Below are 20,577 nucleotides of genomic sequence, written 5' to 3' on the forward strand. Positions count from 1 at the left end.
CTTGAGAAGTTGGAGTTTATGGTCAACAAATTGTATCCAACGATTTTTTTTTTTTTTTTTTTTTTGTAGAGGTGAAAGGGCCCACATCGTGGGAGAGTTATCTTTTCTTTAGGGATCAGTTCAATAGTAAATACTTTACTTATTTCTGATTGTTAATGGTTTGGCTTAAAATGGTACTTTTCTCGATTATTTTGGCTTCAGCTTGATGTATGTTTCTGTGTGTGTGTGTGTGTGTGTGTGTGTGTGTGTGTGTGTGTGTGTGTGTGTGTGTGTGTGTGTGTGCGTGTGCGTGCGTGCGTGCGTGCGTGCGTGCGTGCGTGCGAGAGAGAGAGAGAGAGAGAGAGAGAGAGAGAGAGTTCTCACCTTGACATTGTACGATTGTGCAGTTTTGAATGATGTAGTGCCCTGGATGTTGGTCATATTTTTAAAGACTGATAATACAGTTCTACCCGCGCAATACATGTACAATACACTATTTAACAGTAACAGTACACCATTCAAATCAACCGGTAAAAGTTTTGCAAGAAACTCGATTTCTGAACAAAACCTTTTGTATCAAATACTATTCAGACTTTCTGCAGAAATGTGAACAGGATTTAAGTTTGTAGAGTGGGGTGTAGAGTTCCATGAAAGTGGGCATTGTATCAGGTTGTAAGCAAACCACCTAATCCCTGTAACAAAGAAAACGGGTGCATCAAACTGTGTTTTACAATTAATGTGAGGATGTTATTGGCACTTTTTGACTCACATGCGAAGCAAAAGTGAGTCTATGTACTCACCCGAGTCGTCCGTCCGTCCGTCCGTCCGGACGTCCGTCCGTCCGTCCGTCCGGAAAACTTTAACGTTGGATATTTCTTGGACACTATTCAGTCTATCAGTACCAAATTTGGCAAGATGGTGTATGATGACAAGGCCCCAAAAAACATACGTAGCATCTTGACCTTGCTTCAAGGTCAAGGTCGCAGGGGCCATAAATGTTGTCTAAAAAACACATTCTTCACATTTTTCACATTTTCTCTGAAGTTTTTGAGATTGAATACCTCACCTATATATGATATATAGGGCAAAGTAAGCCCCATCTTTTGATACCAGTTTGGTTTACCTTGCTTCAAGGTCAAGGTCACAGGAGCTCTTCAAAGTTGGATTGTATACATATTTTGAAGTGACCTTGACCCTGAACTATGGAAGATAACTGTTTCAAACTTAAAAATTATGTGGGGCACATGTTATGCTTTCATCATGAGACACATTTGGTCACATATGATCAAGGTCAAGGTCACTTTGACCCTTATGAAATGTGACCAAAATAAGGTAGTGAACCACTAAAAGTGACCATATCTCATGGTAGAAAGAGCCAATAAGCACCATTGTACTTCCTATGTCTTGAATTAACAGCTTTGTGTTGCATGATCTTGGATGACCTTGAGTCAAGGTCACATGTATTTTGGTAGGAAAAATGTGTAAAGCAGTTCTTAGAGTATGATGTCATTGCTAGGTTTAGTTATGTAAAGGTCAAGGTCAAGCATGTGAGTCGTATGGGCTTTGCCCTTCTTGTTTTTTTGTTTTTTTTGCTTAACGCCCAGCCGACCACGAAGGGCCATATCAGGGCGGTGCTGCTTTGACATATAACGTGCGCCACACACAAGACAGAAGTCGCAGCACAGGCTTCATGTCTCACCCAGTCACATTATTCTGACACCGGACCAACCAGTCCTAGCACTAACCCCATAATGCCAGACGCCAGGCGGAGCAGCCACTAGATTGCCAATTTTAAAGTCTTAGGTATGACCCGGCCGGGGTTTGAACCCACGACCTCCCGATCACGGGGCGGACGCCTTACCACTAGGATTGGCACAGTTATATATAGCGCTTCTTATACAACACAAAGCATCTTCCCTCTCACCGATTTCTGCGAACAAATGTTTGTGAGGCCTTGGAACGAAGCATGCCTAGCTAATGTGATTTTTATAGTGCAGCGCATGCGCAAAAGCAGTTTTGTGAGTGTGATATGTGTGTTCAGCTCGTTCAGGTGCAGATAGGTCCTCAGCGATGTTTGTTTGTTCACCCTTACGCTTTCCCTGTAAGGGGCTGGCAAAGCCCTTATACAGTCCTAACAGATTTGGACAAGTTTTCAATATCTTTAGCCCTGGTTCCTGCCTTAAAGGGCTAAAGGAATTTTAAATCATTTTTTACCTCCAGTTTTGTGCTGCGGCGCTGTGGCAATATTCATCAGATAAAATAATGTCATTTCTTTTATGTTTAGAAGAAAAGATATTGTAGCCTCATAGAATAGCGGCGGGAAGAATTATAGTCTGACACAAAGCAAGGACAAAAAGACAGTGCATATGTCTTATACGGAAAGTGCGACTATAAAGCAGCACTTTGTCATTGTCAAGTAAAGTGACTTTGTTGCGACATTGAGAAAGGCTTGTTTCTGGCGTATTTGATTGAGTTATATGTTCCACTTGTGAACGCGGGTCTGCCTGTCATATTACATTCTTGGTGAAAATTAGTGTCGCCATATTACAATGTGTTTATAAATTCCATTTCTTCTTCTCTTCTTCTGCGTTCGTGGGCTGAAACTCCCACGTACACTCGTGTTTTTTGCACGAGTGGAATTTTACGTGTATGACCGTTTTTTACCCCGCCATTTAGGCAGCCATACGCCGTTTTCGGAGGAAGCATGCTGGGTATTTTCGTGTTTCTATAACCCACCGAACTCTGACATGGATTACAGGATCTTTTTCGTGTGTACTTGGTCTTGTGCTTGCGTGTACACACGGGGGTGTTCGGACACCGAGGAGAGTCTGCACACAAAGTTGACTCTGAGAAATAAATCTCTCGCCGAACGTGGGGACGAACTCACGCTGACAGCGGCCAACTGGATACAAATCCAGCGCGCTACCGACTGAGCTACCGGCACGGTTGGCCTAGTGGTAAGGCGTCCGCCCCGTGATCGGAAGGTCGTGGGTTCGAACCCCGGCCGGGTCATACCTAAGACTTTAAAATTGGCAATCTAGTGGCTGCTCCGCCTGGCGTCTGGCATTATGGGGTTAGTGCTAGGACTGGTTGGTCCGGTGTCAGAATAATGTGACCGGGTGAGACATGAAGCCTGTGCTGCGACTTCTGTCTTGTGTGTGGCGCACGTTAAATATCAAAGCAGCACCGCCCTGATATGGCCCTTCGTGGTCGACTGGGCGTTAAGCAAACAAACAAACAAACAAACAAACCGACTGAGCTACATCCCCGCCCTATAAATTCCATTTGATTACGGCTGTGATGTGAATGAAAAGGGGTGTGACTATGCTTCCCGAATCTCATTTCAAATAGCGTACACCCAACTGCAATATGTGCACGAGACTGTTTGTTTACTTTTGGACGTTTTAGCACAATAGCATGGTGCAAAAGAAACAGTTTTCACTTTTCAAAACTAATTTTTTGGGGGATTATATCCTGCGCTTAGTATTCGTTCTGCTCCTTGAAACCAAATAGGAAGACTTTTCTTTTATACACTCACTCGTTCACTGATGATGTGTTATTTCTCACATGCACTTATAGTCACGACATGCGTCTGTTCTCTTACATTTCGTCACGGTTGCGTTTCTTGTATTGGCAGATAGCAATGTCTTTATACAACGTATATCACCCAAGGTCAGCTAAAAATATATTCATTCATCTTCTATCACCAGCCAAATAGGCTGAAGGGACGTATTAAAAACCAGCAACCGATTGGTCCAATAAACTGGATTGTACTCGTGAAAATGGCATTTAAACATTGCTTTAAGCCTTGACTGGTTAAGTGTCTCTACCTGCAACCTTATGTCTCGTTTTAAAACTCTTCAAAACCGCGCAACTCGGGTGATATTACGGAAGGTGACCCCCGCTGAACGGGTTGCGAAATAAATCCCTTTTAACTGCAGAGACCCCTCCCCCCTACGTGACCCTCGCTGTGCATTAAAGGGACTCGACCCCTTACTTTCCTGTGTAAACCACTGATTTTGTAAATCACCACAGATCTGTTCAGGTTTTAACATGAGATGCGTGCATAGTTCGACTTGGACACATTCCAAAAATTAAGGACATGGCTGCTTCATGTACAGGTTTCGAGGGTCTTTGTTGCTCGGTGTTTGATGTTTTTTCCTTTTATTTTTATTTTTTTTGCATATAGTCAAGTTTTGACTAAATGTTTTAACATAGAGGGGGAATCGAGACGAGGGTCGTGGTGTATGTGTGTGTGTGTGTGTGTGTGTGTGTGTGTGTGTGTGTGTGTGTGTGTGTGTGTGTGTGTGTGTGTGTCTGTCTGTCTGTCTGTGTGTGTGTGTGTGTAGAGCGATTCAGACTAAACTACTGGACCGATCTTTATGAAATTTGACATGAGAGTTCCTGGGAATGATATCCCCGGACGTTTTTTTTTCTTTTTTTCGATAAATGTCTTTGATGACGTCATATCCGGCTTTTTGTAAAAGTTGAGGCGGCACTGTCACACCCTCATTTTTCAATCAAATTGATTGAAATTTTGGCCAAGCAATCTTCGACGAAGGCCGGGGTTTGGTATTGCATTTCAGCTTGGTGGCTTAAAAACTAATGAGTGAGTTTGGTCATTAAAAATCGGAAACTTGTAATTAAAATTATTTTTTATTAAACGATCTAAAAACAATTTCATCTTATTCTTCGTCATTTGCTGATTCCAAAAACATATAAATATGTTATATTTGGATTAAAAACAAGCTCTGAAAATTAAAAATATAAAAATTATGATCAAAATTAAATTTCGGAAATCGATTTAAAAACAATTCCGTCTTATTCCTTGTCGGTTCCTGATTCCAAAAACATATAGATATGATATGTTTGGATTAAAAACACGCTCAGAAAGTTAAAACGAAGAGAGGTACAGAAAAGCGTGCTATGCAGCACAACGAAACCACCAGAGCGCTGAACAGGCTCGTCAGTTTCACTCCGTTTTGCACAAGCGGCAGACTACGGTCATTGTGAAAAAAGGCAGTGCGTTCAGTTTCATTCTGTGAGTTCGACTGAGCTTGACTAAATGTTGTATTTTCGCCTTACGCGACTTGTTACTGAATTAATTTCGCAGGTAGAGATAAGTGACAGTTACAAAATTAGCTCAGAACGCGAGCGCACACACACACACACACACACACACACGCACACACACAAGCACACACACACTAACACATACAAGCACACATACGCACAAACACACACACACACACACACACACACGGTTAGATTCTCGCTCCGCACAAAACGCAGCCATGGCAGTCTGCAGATCTTTTGCATGGTATGTGTCAAAGTGGACGGTCGCTCTATTCCAATGTGACAGACCTAAATTGATCTACAAGATGGTCTGTGAAATAAGAAAAGTACTGTATCTGTAAGCCAAGTGTAGACACCAAGGTCACGACACTACTTTTGACACGCGTGCTGACACTACCCCACTGTACTCTCTCAAGTACACGGTATAGAATTCAATTTATGCACATTTTCACTGGAAATGTGTACCCGTTAAACCGCGTTGAAGGGCTTGAAAAAACGAAGGTGATTTACTTTTTCGTCGTGTGTTCCATGAAGATGTTAATTGTCTCATAAAAGAATTTTTTTTAATTTTTTTTAGAGAATTTGAAACAACAAACATGTATATTGTAGGGGTGGGGAGGGTTTGGGGTGGGGGTGGGTGGTTGGGTATAAATATGGCCCCTTTTTATATTTAGTCAAGCTTTGACTAAATATTTTAACATCGAGGGGGAATCGAAACGAGGGTCGTGGTGTATGTGCGTATGTGTGTGCGTGCGTGCGTGTGTGTGTGTGTGTGTGTGTGTAGAGCGATTCAGACTAAACTACTGGACCGATCTTTATGAAATTTGACATGAGAGTTCCTGGGTATGAAATCCCCGAACGTTTTTTTCATTTTTTTGATAAATGTCTTTGATGACGTCATATCCGGCTTTTCGTGAAAGTTGAGGCGGCACTGTCACGCCCTCATTTTTCAACCAAATTGGTTCAAATTTTGGTCAAGTAATCTTCGACGAAGCCCGGGGTTCGGTATTGCATTTCAGCTTGGTGGCTTAAAAATTAATTAATGACTTTGGTCATTAAAAATCGGAAAATTGTAAAAATAAATAAAAATTTATAAAACGATCCAAATTTACGTTTATCTTATTCTCCATCATTTGCTGATTCCAAAAACATATAAATATGTTATATTCGGATTAAAAACAAGCTCTGAAAATTAAATATATAAAAATTATTATCAAAATTAAATTGTCCAAATCAATTTAAAAACACTTTCATCTTATTCCTTGTCGGTTCCTGATTCCAAAAACATATAGATATGATATGTTTGGATTAAAAACACGCTCAGAAAGTTCAAACAAAGAGAGGTACAGAAAAGCGTGCTATCCTTCTGAGCGCAACTGCTACCCCGCTCTTCTTGTCAATTTCACTGCCTTTGCCATGAGCGGTGGCCTGACGATGCTACGAGTAAAATGGCATTGCGTTTCATTCTGTGAGTTCGACAGCTACTTGACTAAATATTGTATTTTCGCCTCACGCGACTTGTTGAATTCTAAACTAAGTTTATCAAATCAGTTCGACTTGTCTTTCCTTTGTGCCCTTTTCCCGACTATTTTGTTCACCCACAATTTTCTTTGCGCGGCATTGCCGTTTTTTAAGTACATGCAGGTACTTTGTAGAAAAAAATGTGCATGCTCCTGTTTTGAATTATAGTTAAAAGGCGATTTATAAAGAAAGGCACAAAAACAAGCAAAAGCGATTAGGTTTATAATAGAAAAGAAAAATAAATGTATCTGTCCTACATCTGTAATTATAAAGAGAAGGCAAGCTAGTAACATGCATATATACAAGTAATTCCCATGACATGAAACGCTCTCAGCAGGCAGTAAAGCGTAAGGATCAAAAGCAACAAGGGCAAAAAGTACGAGTGCTTTAAGCTTACGTGGGTCTGCGCGCAAACTCACTTTGGAGTAGGCTCCTTTGGGGTTTGTTTTTACATTTAGTCAAGTTATGACTAAATGTTTTAACATAGAGGGGGGAATCGAGACGAGGGTCGTGGGGTATGTGTGTGTGTGTGTGTGTGTGTGTGTGTGTGTGTGTGTGTGTGTGTATGTGTGTGTGTGCGTGTGTGTGTGTGTGTGTGCGTGCTTGCGTGTAGAGCGATTCAGACCAAACTACTGGACCGATCTTTATGAAATTTGACATGAGAGTTCCTGGGTATGATATCCCCGAACGTTTTTTTCATTTTTTTGATAAATGTCTTTGATGATGTCATATCCGGTTTTTCGTGAAAGTTGAGGCGGCACTGTCACGCCCTCATTTTTTAACCAAATTGGTTGAAATTTTGGTCAAGTAATGTTCAACGAAGCCCGGACTTCGGTATTGCATTTCAGCTTGGTGGCTTAAAAATTAATTAATGACATTGGTCATTAAAAATCTGAAAATTGTAAAAAAAAATTAAAAAAATATAAAACGATCCAAATTTACGTTCATCTTATTCTCCATCATTTGCTGATTCCAAAAACATATAAATATGTTATATTTGGATTAAAAACAAGCTCTGAAAATTAAATATATAAAAATTATTATCAAAATCAAATTTGCGAAATCAATTTAAAAACACTTTCATCTTATTCCTTGTCGGTTCCTGATTCCAAAAACATATAGATATGCTATGTTTGGATTAAAAACACGCTCAGAAAGTTAAAACGAAGAGAGGTACAGAAAAGCGTGCTATCCTTCTCAGCGCAACTACTACCCCGCTCTTCTTGTCAATTTCACTGCCTTTGCCGTGAGCGCACTGAGCGGTGGACTGACGATGCTACGAGTATACGGTCTTGCTGCGTTGCATTGCGTTCAGTTTTCATTCTGTGAGTTCGACAGCTACTTGACTAAATGTTGTATTTTCGCCTTACGCGACTTGTTGTTTACTGGGGAAGTGAAGAGACCATACATTTGACGACTGGGCGATTTTTGGGGGAAAAAATTGGCCCAAACTCTTACTGTTTTGGTATAACAAGAATCACTATAACAATACCAGCAACTGGTTGTTGTTTTTTAAGTTACAAGAATGATTGTAAAAATACCAGTAATTGAAATCTGTTTTGTTTTTGTTTTTAAGTACCAAGAATCACTGTAACAATACCAGAAATTGAAATATTCGAATATTTTCAGTTGGAGTGCAAGAATTATCTAAAATATGATAACAACATTCGGTGCCGGAACATCGAAAAAGTATGACTGATGTCATTATATTTTTCATTTCCAGGCCATAGTGAAGACACCAATCAACTACAAGACAAATACGTATTTTATCCAAAACCTTAAAAAAACACAAAAAAACAATTACACCAAAACGATACATCTCAATAATACATGTAGTACTAACACGCACGCACGCACGCACGCACACACACACTAACACACACACACACACACACACACACACACACTCACACTATTATATATATTTATATACTAGAGGAATACCCGGCTTCGCCGGGGTGAATTGCGAGACAGAGACAGACAGCGTGGCGGTTCACCACAATCACCTTTGAAGGCGAAGCCCTCTCAAACGGGATTGAGAATTTTAGAGCTTATTTCTAAGCCCTATATTATCTGTTATGGTTTCTCAAATGCCAGAACATACAGACAGACAAAAGCCGCCAGACCCCATCACAAACAGAACTCTACAATCCACAGGTGTTGCCTCCACACACAGAAGCCGTATATATCTATCTATATATATAAATATATAGAGATAGATGACAGTGGATTTTTCGATAAATAGATTCGACCTTTGCACTTCTACAGTGAGGACAACTTACGGGTACATGCAAGGAAAGCCCACAACTTCTAAGGCGAACAACTCTGCAGAGTCTGCTGTGAAGGGCGACGGTAGTCTCCCTGTCACACTCGACCCCCAAGCTTAGGTCCCTCCCAGGTGGAATGGGAACAGCACGAAAATGATTCAGTGGCCTGAACATTTCATGTCGAGTCCCATCGCTGTCGACGACGCCAAATGTAATCGAGTGCCGAAACACCACAATCACCTTTGAAGGCGAAGTCCACTCAAACGGGATTGAGAGTAACTGTTATGGCTTCTCAAAGGAAGGCCTGAACATACAGACACACCAAAGCCGCCAGACCACACCACAAACAGAACTCTACAATCCACAGGTGTTGCCCACACACACACACACAAACACACACACACAGAGAAGCCGTATATATATATATATATGTATATCTATATCTATAAATATATAGAGATAGATGACAAGGTATTTTTCGCGTGGCTATAAATTGATTCGACCTTTTCACTTTTACACTAAGGACAACTTACGGGTGCAAGGAAAGCGTTCTGGACAGTGCAGTGACATTCTAAAAATAGTAACGTAGTAACGGGAATATGGATTGGTTTAAACATAAGTTTATTTTAACAAAGGTTACAATCATGACATGTATACAAAGTTCACAGAAACAGCAACAAGCTAGAAGCTTATAGTGGTGTTCCTGCATGACAGTACAACATAAGGCGGTAACGGCTGAAAAATTTGTCTCAATAAACCAAATCTATTAATAACGTAATGAACGTTGCATAATGATGATAAAGAAAGACAGTAAAGGAAGGAAGGAGGGGGAGGTGAATTATGTGATTGGGGAGGGTACAGTTTAAATGAAAAGCAAGTAAACATGAAAAGAAAATTGAATGAAAATTGTACATCAAAACAAAAATCAGTTTTAGAATACATATATAATATTGATGGTGTTAGCGAGTAAGAGATAGGGAGGGAGAGAGGGAGGGAGGGAGGGGGAAAGTGAGAGAGAGGGGGAGAGTGAGAGAGAGAGAGAGAGAGAGAGAGAGAAAGAGAGAGAGAAAGAGAGAGAGAGAGAGAGAGACGAGTAGACGTATCGATTTTGTTTTCACTTTACATGTTTATCTGTTCGAAACGGCCGGACTGTCCAATAAATTCCTGCACTGTTAAAAAGATTTTTTTGTTAATTTTTGTTTGCAAGGAGGGGTTTCCATGAAGTAGAATATCTGTGTGTATGAAGTTGTTGGTTAGTTTGTTGATTGTGTTGTTTCTTGCAGCTAAGTGTAAACGGCATTCTAGTAAGAAGTGTGTTGCAGTTTCTGTTCCATCACCACAGTCGCATACGCCATTTTCCGCAAGGTGTCGCTCGACTAAGTCTTTCTTTAGATCGCTGATATTAAGTCTCATTTTTGTGTGGATTATTTGTGTTTGTCGACTGCCACTGTAGAAGTAAGCGGGAATTTGTGTGTCGTCTTTTGTTAAGTAATGTTTAAATTCCCCGAGGGAGTTGGTTAACTGTATTTGTTCAGGTAGTTGGTTCCAGAGTACTGTTGTCGAAGGAAAAAAGGATGTTTTGTACGTTTCTGTTCGATGTGGGGGTATACTTCGTTCTAAGGGGCGGCGTCTGTGGTAGGGGTTGTTGGCTGCTACGAGAGGTGGGAGTGCTGCTTGTAGGTATGGGGGGGTCTTGTCGTGAGTAATTTTACGGAACATTGTTAGTTTATGACGGTTACGCCTTTCAGATAATGATTGGAGTCCAGATTCTCCGTAAAGCTTAAAGTGACTGGTTCCGCGGACAGCTCCGATGATTGTTCGTATTGCATCTAGGTTTAACTGTTCGAGTTCATCTGTTAGGGTTTTGCTACAATTGTCCCATAATTATTATGTCGCAATAATCAAAGTGTGGTAGAATGAAGGATTTATACATAATTTCCAATGATTTTCGGCTCAGTCTATATTTGTATGTACGCAAGCAAGCTACGAGAGTTCTGCACTTTGCAACAAGAGATTTTATATGTTCATCCCATTTACAGTTGTTTTGTATTATTATTCCTAAGTGTTTGTGATTTTGGGAACTTTCAAGGATGGTATTGCCAAAGTTTAGATCTGCGATATCAGGGGTTCTTTGTGTACAAAAGTTCACCAATTCAGTTTTTGCATGGTTAAATGCTACCTTCCATGTTTCTGCCCAATTTACAATTTTTTCAAGATCTGAGTTTAAAATTTCGGCACGGATGTTGTGATTGGCTAAAGACAAGTACATGCTAGTGTCGTCAGCAAAAAGCTTAATCGTAGATTCTATATCACGTACAATGTCGTTTACATAAATTAGGAAGAGCAAGGGTCCAAGCACTGAACCTTGAGGAACTCCCGCTACTACTGGAAGATAAGTTGATTTACTGCCTTTTAATACAACTGCTTGCTTTCGATCTGTTAGGTAGTCTGTAAACCAGTTTAATAATGGCCCATTAATTCCAGCGGCTTCGAGTTTATGCAATAAGCCCCGGTGCCAAACTCTATCGAATGCTTTGGATATATCAAAGAAGATTGCTTGGGTAGTTATTCTATTATCGAGTGATTTGCATATGTCATTGTATATTGTAAGAAGCTGGTAAACAGTTGAGTCTCCAGGGATGAAACCGGACTGCGACTCTGTAATGATATTGTTTTGTGTTAAGTAGTCAAAGACATGAGAATATGGATTGACGGGAATCTGGATTGACACGTGCAGTCAGTTGGAATATATATAATTAGATATTCCCACAAGGAGAATGCACAGTGTTGACGCGTTACACCAGTTTCTATCCTCAGCTGCTTGTTTCGTTGGAATAAAGTCCCGGCTTCTGTCGTTGAGTTCAAAATGTAGCCGTAGCAAAGCATTATGCCGAATTTCGTACCCAACTGACACTTCTACTTTTTTCTTTTTATATTTAGTCAAGTTTTGACTAAATATTTTAACATCGAGGGGGAATCGAAACGAGGGTCGTGGTGTATGTGCGTGTGTCTGTGTGTCTGTGTGTCTGTGTGTGTGTGTGTGTGTGTGTAGAGCGATTCAGACTAAACTACTGGACCGATCTTTATGAAATTTGACATGAGAGTTCCTGGGTATGAAATCCCCGAACGTTTTTTTTCATTTTTTGATAAATGTCTTTGATGACGTCATATCCGGCTTTTCGTGAAAGTTGAGGCGGCACTGTCACGCCCTCATTTTTCAACCAAATTGGTTGAAATTTTGGTCAAGTAATCTTCGACGAAGCCCGGACTTCGGTATTGCATTTCAGCTTGGTGGCTTAAAAATTAATTAATGACTTTGGTCATTAAAAATCTGAAAATTGTAAAAAAAAATAAAAATTTATAAAACGATCCAAATTTACGTTTATCTTATTCTCCATCATTTGCTGATTCCAAAAACATATAAATATGTTATATTCGGATTAAAAACAAGCTCTGAAAATTAAATATATAAAAATTATTATCAAAATTAAATTGTCCAAATAAATTTAAAAACACTTTCATCTTATTCCTTGTCGGTTTCTGATTCCAAAAACATATAGATATGATATGTTTCGATTAAAAACACGCTCAGAAAGTTAAAACAAAGAGAGGTACAGAAAAGCGTGCTATCCTTCTTAGCGCAACTACTACCCCGCTACGAGTATACGGTCTTGCTGAAAAATGGCGTTGCGTTCAGTTTCATTCTGTGAGTTCGACAGCTACTTGACTAAATATTGTATTTTCGCTTTACGCGACTTGTTCTAGTTTAGAGCTTATAAAAAAAGACATGTTCGTTAAATACACACACACAATAATAATGTACACAGACACAACAGACAAATATCGATAATGTACGCAAAATCAGCAACAACATAAACTGGGCATCATAACGAACCACAGAGCACAACAACGGTATGGCATTAAGATACAAGGTACGAAAACAGGTGTAGCGCGTCAACAACCAGAAGTTGCCGTGGTCATTTTTTGGCGTTTGTTGGACGTCAGCAGAATATTCCACACACGTAACCCCAGTCTGTCTTCTGTTGAGTGGGACGAGATAACGCGACCTTCGCTGACAACACTGTGCTGTCAAGAAGCACTTTTCTTCTTCTCCGTGAATGATTATGCCACGTCCTAGTTCTCTTATCGGGAATGTATTTGGGTGGTTTTTGTTTGTGCGTGTGGGGTTTTCTTTTCTTTGGTATAGTAGTAGGTTTTCTCCATTGTATTCAGCAGAAGATTTTCTCCGTTGTTTTTTTAGCAGAAGATGTTCTCCTTTGATATTAGCAGCAGATTTCTCTTTTAATTTTGACCGAAGAATTTTCCATTTTTTTCAACTGAAGATTTTCCCAGATCAGTCTTTGTTGCAAAAAAAAGCACGTGCACGAGCACGTTCGACCAGAGACTGTGTGTACTGTACAGTCTCAGATCAGGTTCAGCCTAATTTGTTAGGCCCCGTCGAATAAACAATCGAATTGTTTGCGACAACATTGGCACATCAATGACCAGTTTGACATACATATTTACGCTACTAATCTGCCAGAAGTTCTATATAAAGTAAGTCTATCCCCACAGCCAAAGGATTACGTGGATTTAAAGAAGCGAACGCAGCGATTAGTGATCACCTGAATAACTTGATTTGTAAACAACAGCAAAAGTACACACGCTAGCGCGGGAGAAACTGCACTTATCTACATATACTCTGACGTAAATGCAGACCTGTACACTTGGGAAAACAGAGAGAGAGAGAGAGAGAGAGAGAGAGAGAGAGAGAGAGAGAGAGAGAGAGAGAGAGAGAGAGAGAGAGAGAGAGAGAGAGAGAGAGAGAGAGAGAGAGAGAGAGAGAGAGAGAGAGAGATTTTGTTTGGTGAATTTTATGTAGCGTTTATTCAATAAATGTCTCATTTCTTATGTAGCTTTCAGTTTTTTTGTCTCTGCTTAGGGATGACAGATTTATGCCCTGTTTGACACTAATTGTAACCGGATCATTGTCATGTGCCCTGACTATTAATAGTACAAGAAACCCCGCAGTTTTTGAGAAACCGGAGATCGAACAGAAGCATTCTAACAGCAAACTATAGCTTATTGTTTTAATGCCGTGCCTTACGTGACTTGGCTAAAATGTTAGAACTGTTGACACCATGTTGACGACCGATTTAATCAATGGCATGGATTACAATAATGAAAAAAGTTCAACATGTTTTCAAACGACGACGGCGGTCAAAAGAAGTAAACCACACACACACCGACACACACACACACACGTACACACACACACACACACACACACACACACCGACACACACACACCGACACACACAACGCGAACGATCGTGACAAGCCAACGTGATCAAGTACAACGAAAGACTTCCTCAGTCAACAAATAAATACTCTGGGACTCTGCGCAATGGCGATGGCAGAGAAGTCAACAAAAGTGAAAGACGGTAAAAAAAAAATAACAACAAAAACTACAATCACTCTCATCACCCCAATCACCACTATTACAACACCAACAAACACTCTATCGCTACACACAAACAAAACCACTTCAATTTACCTGCACCCAGCACAACAAGAAGAGATGCCAGAAGAAACTGCAGCGCCGCTACCTCCATCCTGCGTTATAACGTACAAATGCTCAGCGTTGTGTTCTGCTCAAAAACAATGACTCCGCCGCTCTCACTGTTGTCTCTTTGTCTCTTTTCCTTTCTAGCGCACTTTCACCTCGCCTCGTCCCAACAGCGGCTGACAGACAACTCACACAGTCACACTCCAGCGACTGAGCGAAGGAGAGAGCGGACCTCACACTAAAAATGAAAATCACACACGCACGCACGCACGCGGGAACAGGGTTGGACGCCACAGTTTAGGCCCCTTCACGGACGAAAAAAAAGGGCAAAGACACAGAGAAGGTGTATGACACAGCATAGACCAAACAAATAGCCTGGACCGCCAACTCGTCACGTGACCCTTCGAGGTTACGACGCTCGACTTTCAGGGGCGCTTAGCGTCCGGTTTGACAGGCCAGCGATTCGAAGACAGTGAAAAGAAAGCACGCTCCAGTTATTTGTGACAATGGGAGGTGACAATGAACTGGATTTTCCAAAACTCCAAACTAATCTTAACAAAACTCATCGAAAAACATGTTCCATATACACTTTAGCTGAGTTTATTTTAGCATTTTCAGAACTTACCTCGGCAACTTCGTCCATGTTTACAATCGACACCAGATATGACATCCCCCTGATTTCTGAAAGGCCATGTAAGCGTAGGTTCCTAAATGCGAGAGGCCGCTACCTCGTAATAAAGAGAAAGAGCGGAGAGAGAGCTAGTTGGCGGTCCAGGATAAATGGTCTATGGACACAGTGACACGCGCACGGTCTCGACACACACATGTATGAGACACTACTTCTCCGTGCACACGTACACACACGCGCACAGTCGTGACACTTCCTTGTTTTCTGTCTGTCTCTCTGTTTCTCACTACTCACAATTTTTGCTTTCGTCACTTACCACACACCTTCAACTATGTATTTTTTAAGGTGGGACTCGAGAGTTTGCCCATTTTTTTAACTTTTTTTTAATCCCCGAAACTATCACTACCGTTCGTGATTGTGCGGGGACGCACCTGCTTAGATCACAATGTCACCGAGTTTGGATTGTTTGAACTGTCCCGTTAGGCCTATCTCTGTAAGGTCGCGGAAGGTTCAAGGTTGTCCGTGTGGTTTATTTTAATAAGGGTCATAGCAACTCAGTTTTAGCTTGCGGTTCGATCGTCTGATAAAGTTGAATACGTGTATATATTAACACTTAAGTTGAATTTAACCAAGATGCTATGTTGTGTTTTCATGAAACACCATAAAAGAACATACACATTCAATTTTGTTCTGCTAAAAATGTAGGTTTGTATAACGCCTTAATTAGTAGCACTACGTACTAAAAAATTATATGCTGAATGGAACCGTTATATGAAACATGTGTTTATATCTAATATAACAAGTCGCGTAAGGCGAAAATACAATATTTAGTCAAGTAGCTGTCGAACTCACAGAATGAAACTGAACGCAATGCCATTTTTCAGCAAGACCGTACACTCGTAGCATCGTCAGTCCACCGCTCATGGCAAAGGCAGTGAAATTGACAAGAAGAGCGGGGTAGTAGTTGCGCTAAGAAGGATAGCACGCTTTTCTGTACCTCTCTTTGTTTGAACTTTCTGAGCGTGTTTTTAATCCAAATATATCATATCTATATGTTTTTGGAATCAGGAACCGACAAGGAATAAGATGAAAGTGTTTTTAAATTGATTTGGACAATTTAATTTTGATAATATTTTTTATATATTTAATTTTCAGAGCTTGTTTTTAATCCGAATATAACATATTTATATGTTTTTGGAATTAGAAAATGATGGAGAATAAGATAAACGTAAATTTGGATCGTTTTATAAATTTTTATTTTTTTTTACAATTTTCCGATTTTTAATGACCAAAGTCATTAATTAATTTTTAAGCCACCAAGCTGAAATGCAATACCGAAGTCCGGGCTTCGTCGAAGATTACTTGACCAAAATTTCAACCAATTTGGTTGAAAAATGAGGGCGTGACAGTGCCGCCTCAACTTTCACGAAAAGCCGGATATGACGTCATCAAAGACATTTATCAAAAAAATGAAAAAAACGTTCGGGGATTTCATACCCAGGAACTCTCATGTCAAATTTCATAAAGATCGGTCCAGTAGTTTAGTCTGAATCGCTCTACACACACAGACACACAGACACACAGACACACGCACATACACCACGACCCTCGTTTCGATTCCCCCTCGATGTTAAAATATTTAGTCAAAACTTGACTAAATATAAAAACCAGAGAGAAAAAAATAACAACATGTAGGGTTATTTTTTTTCTCATTTTGGTAACGCCTTTTTCCTAAAGACAAAGCTTTCTTTTGATACCAACTTAGATAGTTTCGTTTAATTTATGAACGCAAACGCCTGAAAAAGAGTTGGCCAAACAACGGTGTGCGTACTTTTTGAAGCGATGAGTTACGTCGCTAGAAGGAACAAAACCGTAATTTGACAACTTTTGTAAGTACTTTTGGGCCTCAAAGTATTCATTGCAGAACTGGCTTCCGTACATACAAAGATATTTAGGTCTTGTTTATTATAGGTTTCAGTCAGCTTCTTTGTGGGGGGGATAATAATTTTTGTTGTGTGTGTGCGAAATATGCAATGCAAATTGCGATCGTGTTGTGTCCCCTCAGTGAACTCCGTATCGCAAGTTCAATTTCCGACCAAGCTTTCACAGATCTTTCATTTGAACTTTGATTCATGCCGCATTTAAGTCACATGCACAAACACATTGAGAAATCACACAAGCAGTATTTATAGACACTTTACAGAAGTGCACAAGAAATGATTAGCAATGAATTGTCCCTATCAATGACTCAGAATATATCGCCATATGCCAGATGTTTGCGCAAACAAAACACGGTGAGTATGGCATACAGGAATGGTCTACGTTCCCACGAACAGAATTATGCGTATCATTGCATGCACAGCGAAAACAGCATTAGAAATATTCCAGAGAGAAGCTGATTTTTTTAAAAGACTGTTGTCCGCAAACAGAAGTGATTCCATTCAGCCAAACTACAGTACTATTTTAGTGAGTAGACCAAATCATTTGTCTCTCGTGTTAAAAAAACACCACAATCACAAACAGTATTTTTGAATTTCGCGCCTATCTTAGGTTAGCAATACAAAGAAGGGACTCCTGGATTTGAAGGCGCTGCCTCGGGCTATCATCAAATTGTAATCGTCATTTCTCCGGTGTCAAAACTAGTTTGAAGAATTAAAACGTTGCACCGGTTGAACTCGACATTGCTGCACCGACATTTGTCAGTTACAATGTGAGAGAAAAACCGTTTCAAATCGCTCCTGGTCGTCCGTGAACAATACAAAGAGGTTGCTTGGTGTAACACCCGTTCTGCTCCCCGCGAAACGGCCCCTATGGCACGAACTGGTGTCACCTGACCTCAGATGTTAGTCTGGCAGAATAATGACATCATCTTTCTCATATTTCCGTTACTCGGCATTCGATCGGTCGTTTCCCCTCGCAACCTCTTCGATACATCCCTTAAAAAAAGTACAAAATATAAACAAAACAAAACCCCACCTGTAATCTTGTTCGTATTCACCTTCGGTGTCATCTGTGCTAAATTGACAAGCGTCCATGGTCTTTAGTCTTCCTCTATGACGTTGATGAGCAGTGGGAGGGGTTCTTTAACACTGGTCACTGCGGGTATGAACTCCACTTGATGTTGCGTTGACCGGCTTTGTCCACCTTTGGCCATTGCAGCCAGTCTCAGACACCAGTTATTTAATCGTGTATTAAAAACAAACTGGATCAGTTAACCCCTGCTGTGATATATTTTGTAACAGCAGCGGACCAGATTCTGAACTTCATCACTGTCTGTCGTCGGAAGTGCTTTATTTTTCTCCCCGCGCTTTGAGATATTTATAGACGCATTTAAAGCTGCCTTCCTTTCCGTTTAACCCATGTGGTATGGATTCCTCGAGGCTTTTGTATAGAATAAGAGAATCTCTCCACGTATACACATATCAAAAGTTCTGTGGGAATTTCTTGCTGAGTTAATGTACTAACTGACAGCAAGTTGCTCCTCAAGATCAATTCAGCAAGCGCACACAAACACACACACACACACACACACACACACACACACACACACACACACACACACACACACACACACACACACACACACACAATATTTGAATAAAAAATTAAATGCAAACTCTTTTCAAAGAAAGCAGAAAGACTTAAAAGCCTGGGCAGATCTGTGGTGGTTTGCACAATGCTTTTCACGGGAAGGAAGATATCTTTGAAAAAATATTGAATAAACACCTCGTTAACGAGTTACACCTGTATTGATAGTAAGCTCTTTTTTTACACCGGATTTTATACTGAGCTTCCAAGACAAGGTTAAGGTACTGTAGGGTTCGTACGGGTGCTTGAAATCCTTGAAAGTGCTTGAATTTGGAGGGGTCAGTTTCAAGGCCTTGAAAGTGCTTAACAAATTGGCAAGATCCTTGAAAGTCCGTATAAACTCGAATGCAAACTGATTACACAACAACCACCAACAATAAACAATTGCAATGATTTATTATTTGATAACCTCAAAGAAAAAGTTTAACAGTTCCCTTTTGAGTCTGTCTACTTCAAAACCATCGTCTGCTACGAATCTGTCTCCTTTGACAAAAATTAAATCATTAGCTTTTGAGCATCCAATGATTTAAATCGGCGAGCGGGAAGGGGGTATAATAAACAGTGAGTGTTTCACTGCAAGCCTTGAAGGTAAGAGGGTGCTTGATTTTGTCTTCAGAAGGTCTTGAAAGTCCTTGAAAAGTCCTTGAATTTTAGAACAAAACAACTGTACGAACTCTGTAATACATTGACGAGGTGGGCTTTGAGAAAATCAGTGTGATGCATCAACGGCATGATAAGAACATTTTATGGCCATCAAGTAAAACAACAAGTAATATATAATTATTAGGTATTTGAGATCCGACGTCGTAAGTAAAGTGATCCACAGTGTATAGCACCGACTCACATTTTGATGTGCACGTTAATTTCGTTATATATTTCTGTAGCACACAATTTTTAACACTACGAAGTATAGCTCTGCAAAATCTGCTTTAATCGTATTTATGGTGTTTGATGAGGCTCTGTGATAAGCTTTGTTGTGTCGAAAGAGTGCGATAGAGAAAGTTTGAAACAGTGCTTGCGCACCTTGTCGTATCTCGTGTTCGATACTTTTTTTTTTCGGCGTTCCCTTAACTCCTTTTGTAACTTTTAGGCATCCAGCCCCTACCCTCCCCGATGTTTTCAAACTCAATTTGTATTGCAGAGACGGGTGTTGTTGGAGGGAGGGAAGGGAGGGAAAGAAAAAGAGTTCTGCTCATTAACTTTGTTTTGATGTTAAGATGGATAATGACTGTGTCTGCACGCCAGCCGTTCTTGACGTTAACATGGTCTGAAGTGTGTTGTCAGGAGTGAGTGATACCAGAGGACACATGAGGTCGATGTGTGTGTGTGTGCGTGCGTGCGTGCGCGTGCGTGCGTGCGTGTGTGTGTGTGTGTGTGTGTGTGTGTGTGTGTGTAAGCGTGCGTGCGTGCACGCATGTGTCCAAGTGTACATGCATCTGTCTGTCTTTCTGTCTGTCTGTCTCTCTCTCTCTCTCTCTCTCTCTCTCTCTCTCTCTCTCTCTCCCTCTCTCTCTCTAAAGAGTACAAGCTGTGTGCGCCAACGGCTCTATGTCTAGCATGCAGTCGGTAGGTTATGGCATTCCTCAGGGATCTGTACTCGGCCCTCTTCTCTTTACGATTTACATTAATGACCTTCCCCTACACATAAGCAGTAACTGTGAACTCTTCGCTGATGATACCACTATTCACAATTCCCACTCAAATGTGAAGGTATTGTCAAAACAACTTCAAGAAAGTGTTAACGAGTTTTTAGCGGGGACCGAATTAAACCACATGGCTCTTAATCCAGACAAAACAAAAAGCATACTTATATTAGCACCAGACAAAAACGCCAAAACTGAAAATCTAAACTTCCACCTTTAACGATTGATAATCACATTGTTGAAGAAGTTAATAAACACAAAATTCTAGGTGTTATTCTTGATAACGATTTATCGTGGACTGATCAC

The 20,577-nt window shown here is 40.5% G+C and overlaps 2 protein-coding genes across 2 annotated transcripts in view; one reads left to right on the forward strand and one right to left on the reverse strand.

Moving 5' to 3' along the window:
• Positions 1 to 14,771, reverse strand: part of LOC138981550 (carbonic anhydrase 1-like) — a 36,534-nt gene extending 21,763 nt beyond the window's left edge. Inside the window, exon 1 of the mRNA XM_070354504.1 lies at positions 14,401 to 14,771. Coding sequence (XP_070210605.1) covers positions 14,401 to 14,458 — 58 coding nt within the window. The 5' untranslated portion in view covers positions 14,459 to 14,771. The remainder of the gene's footprint in view (positions 1 to 14,400) is intronic.
• Positions 1 to 20,577, forward strand: part of LOC138981562 (phosphatidylinositide phosphatase SAC2-like) — a 245,162-nt gene that overhangs the window by 173,715 nt on the left and 50,870 nt on the right. The gene's annotated exons all lie outside the window — the stretch shown is intronic.

Source organism: Littorina saxatilis, linkage group LG12 (assembly GCF_037325665.1).
Source record: "Littorina saxatilis isolate snail1 linkage group LG12, US_GU_Lsax_2.0, whole genome shotgun sequence".
NCBI classification, from domain to species: domain Eukaryota; kingdom Metazoa; phylum Mollusca; class Gastropoda; order Littorinimorpha; family Littorinidae; genus Littorina; species Littorina saxatilis.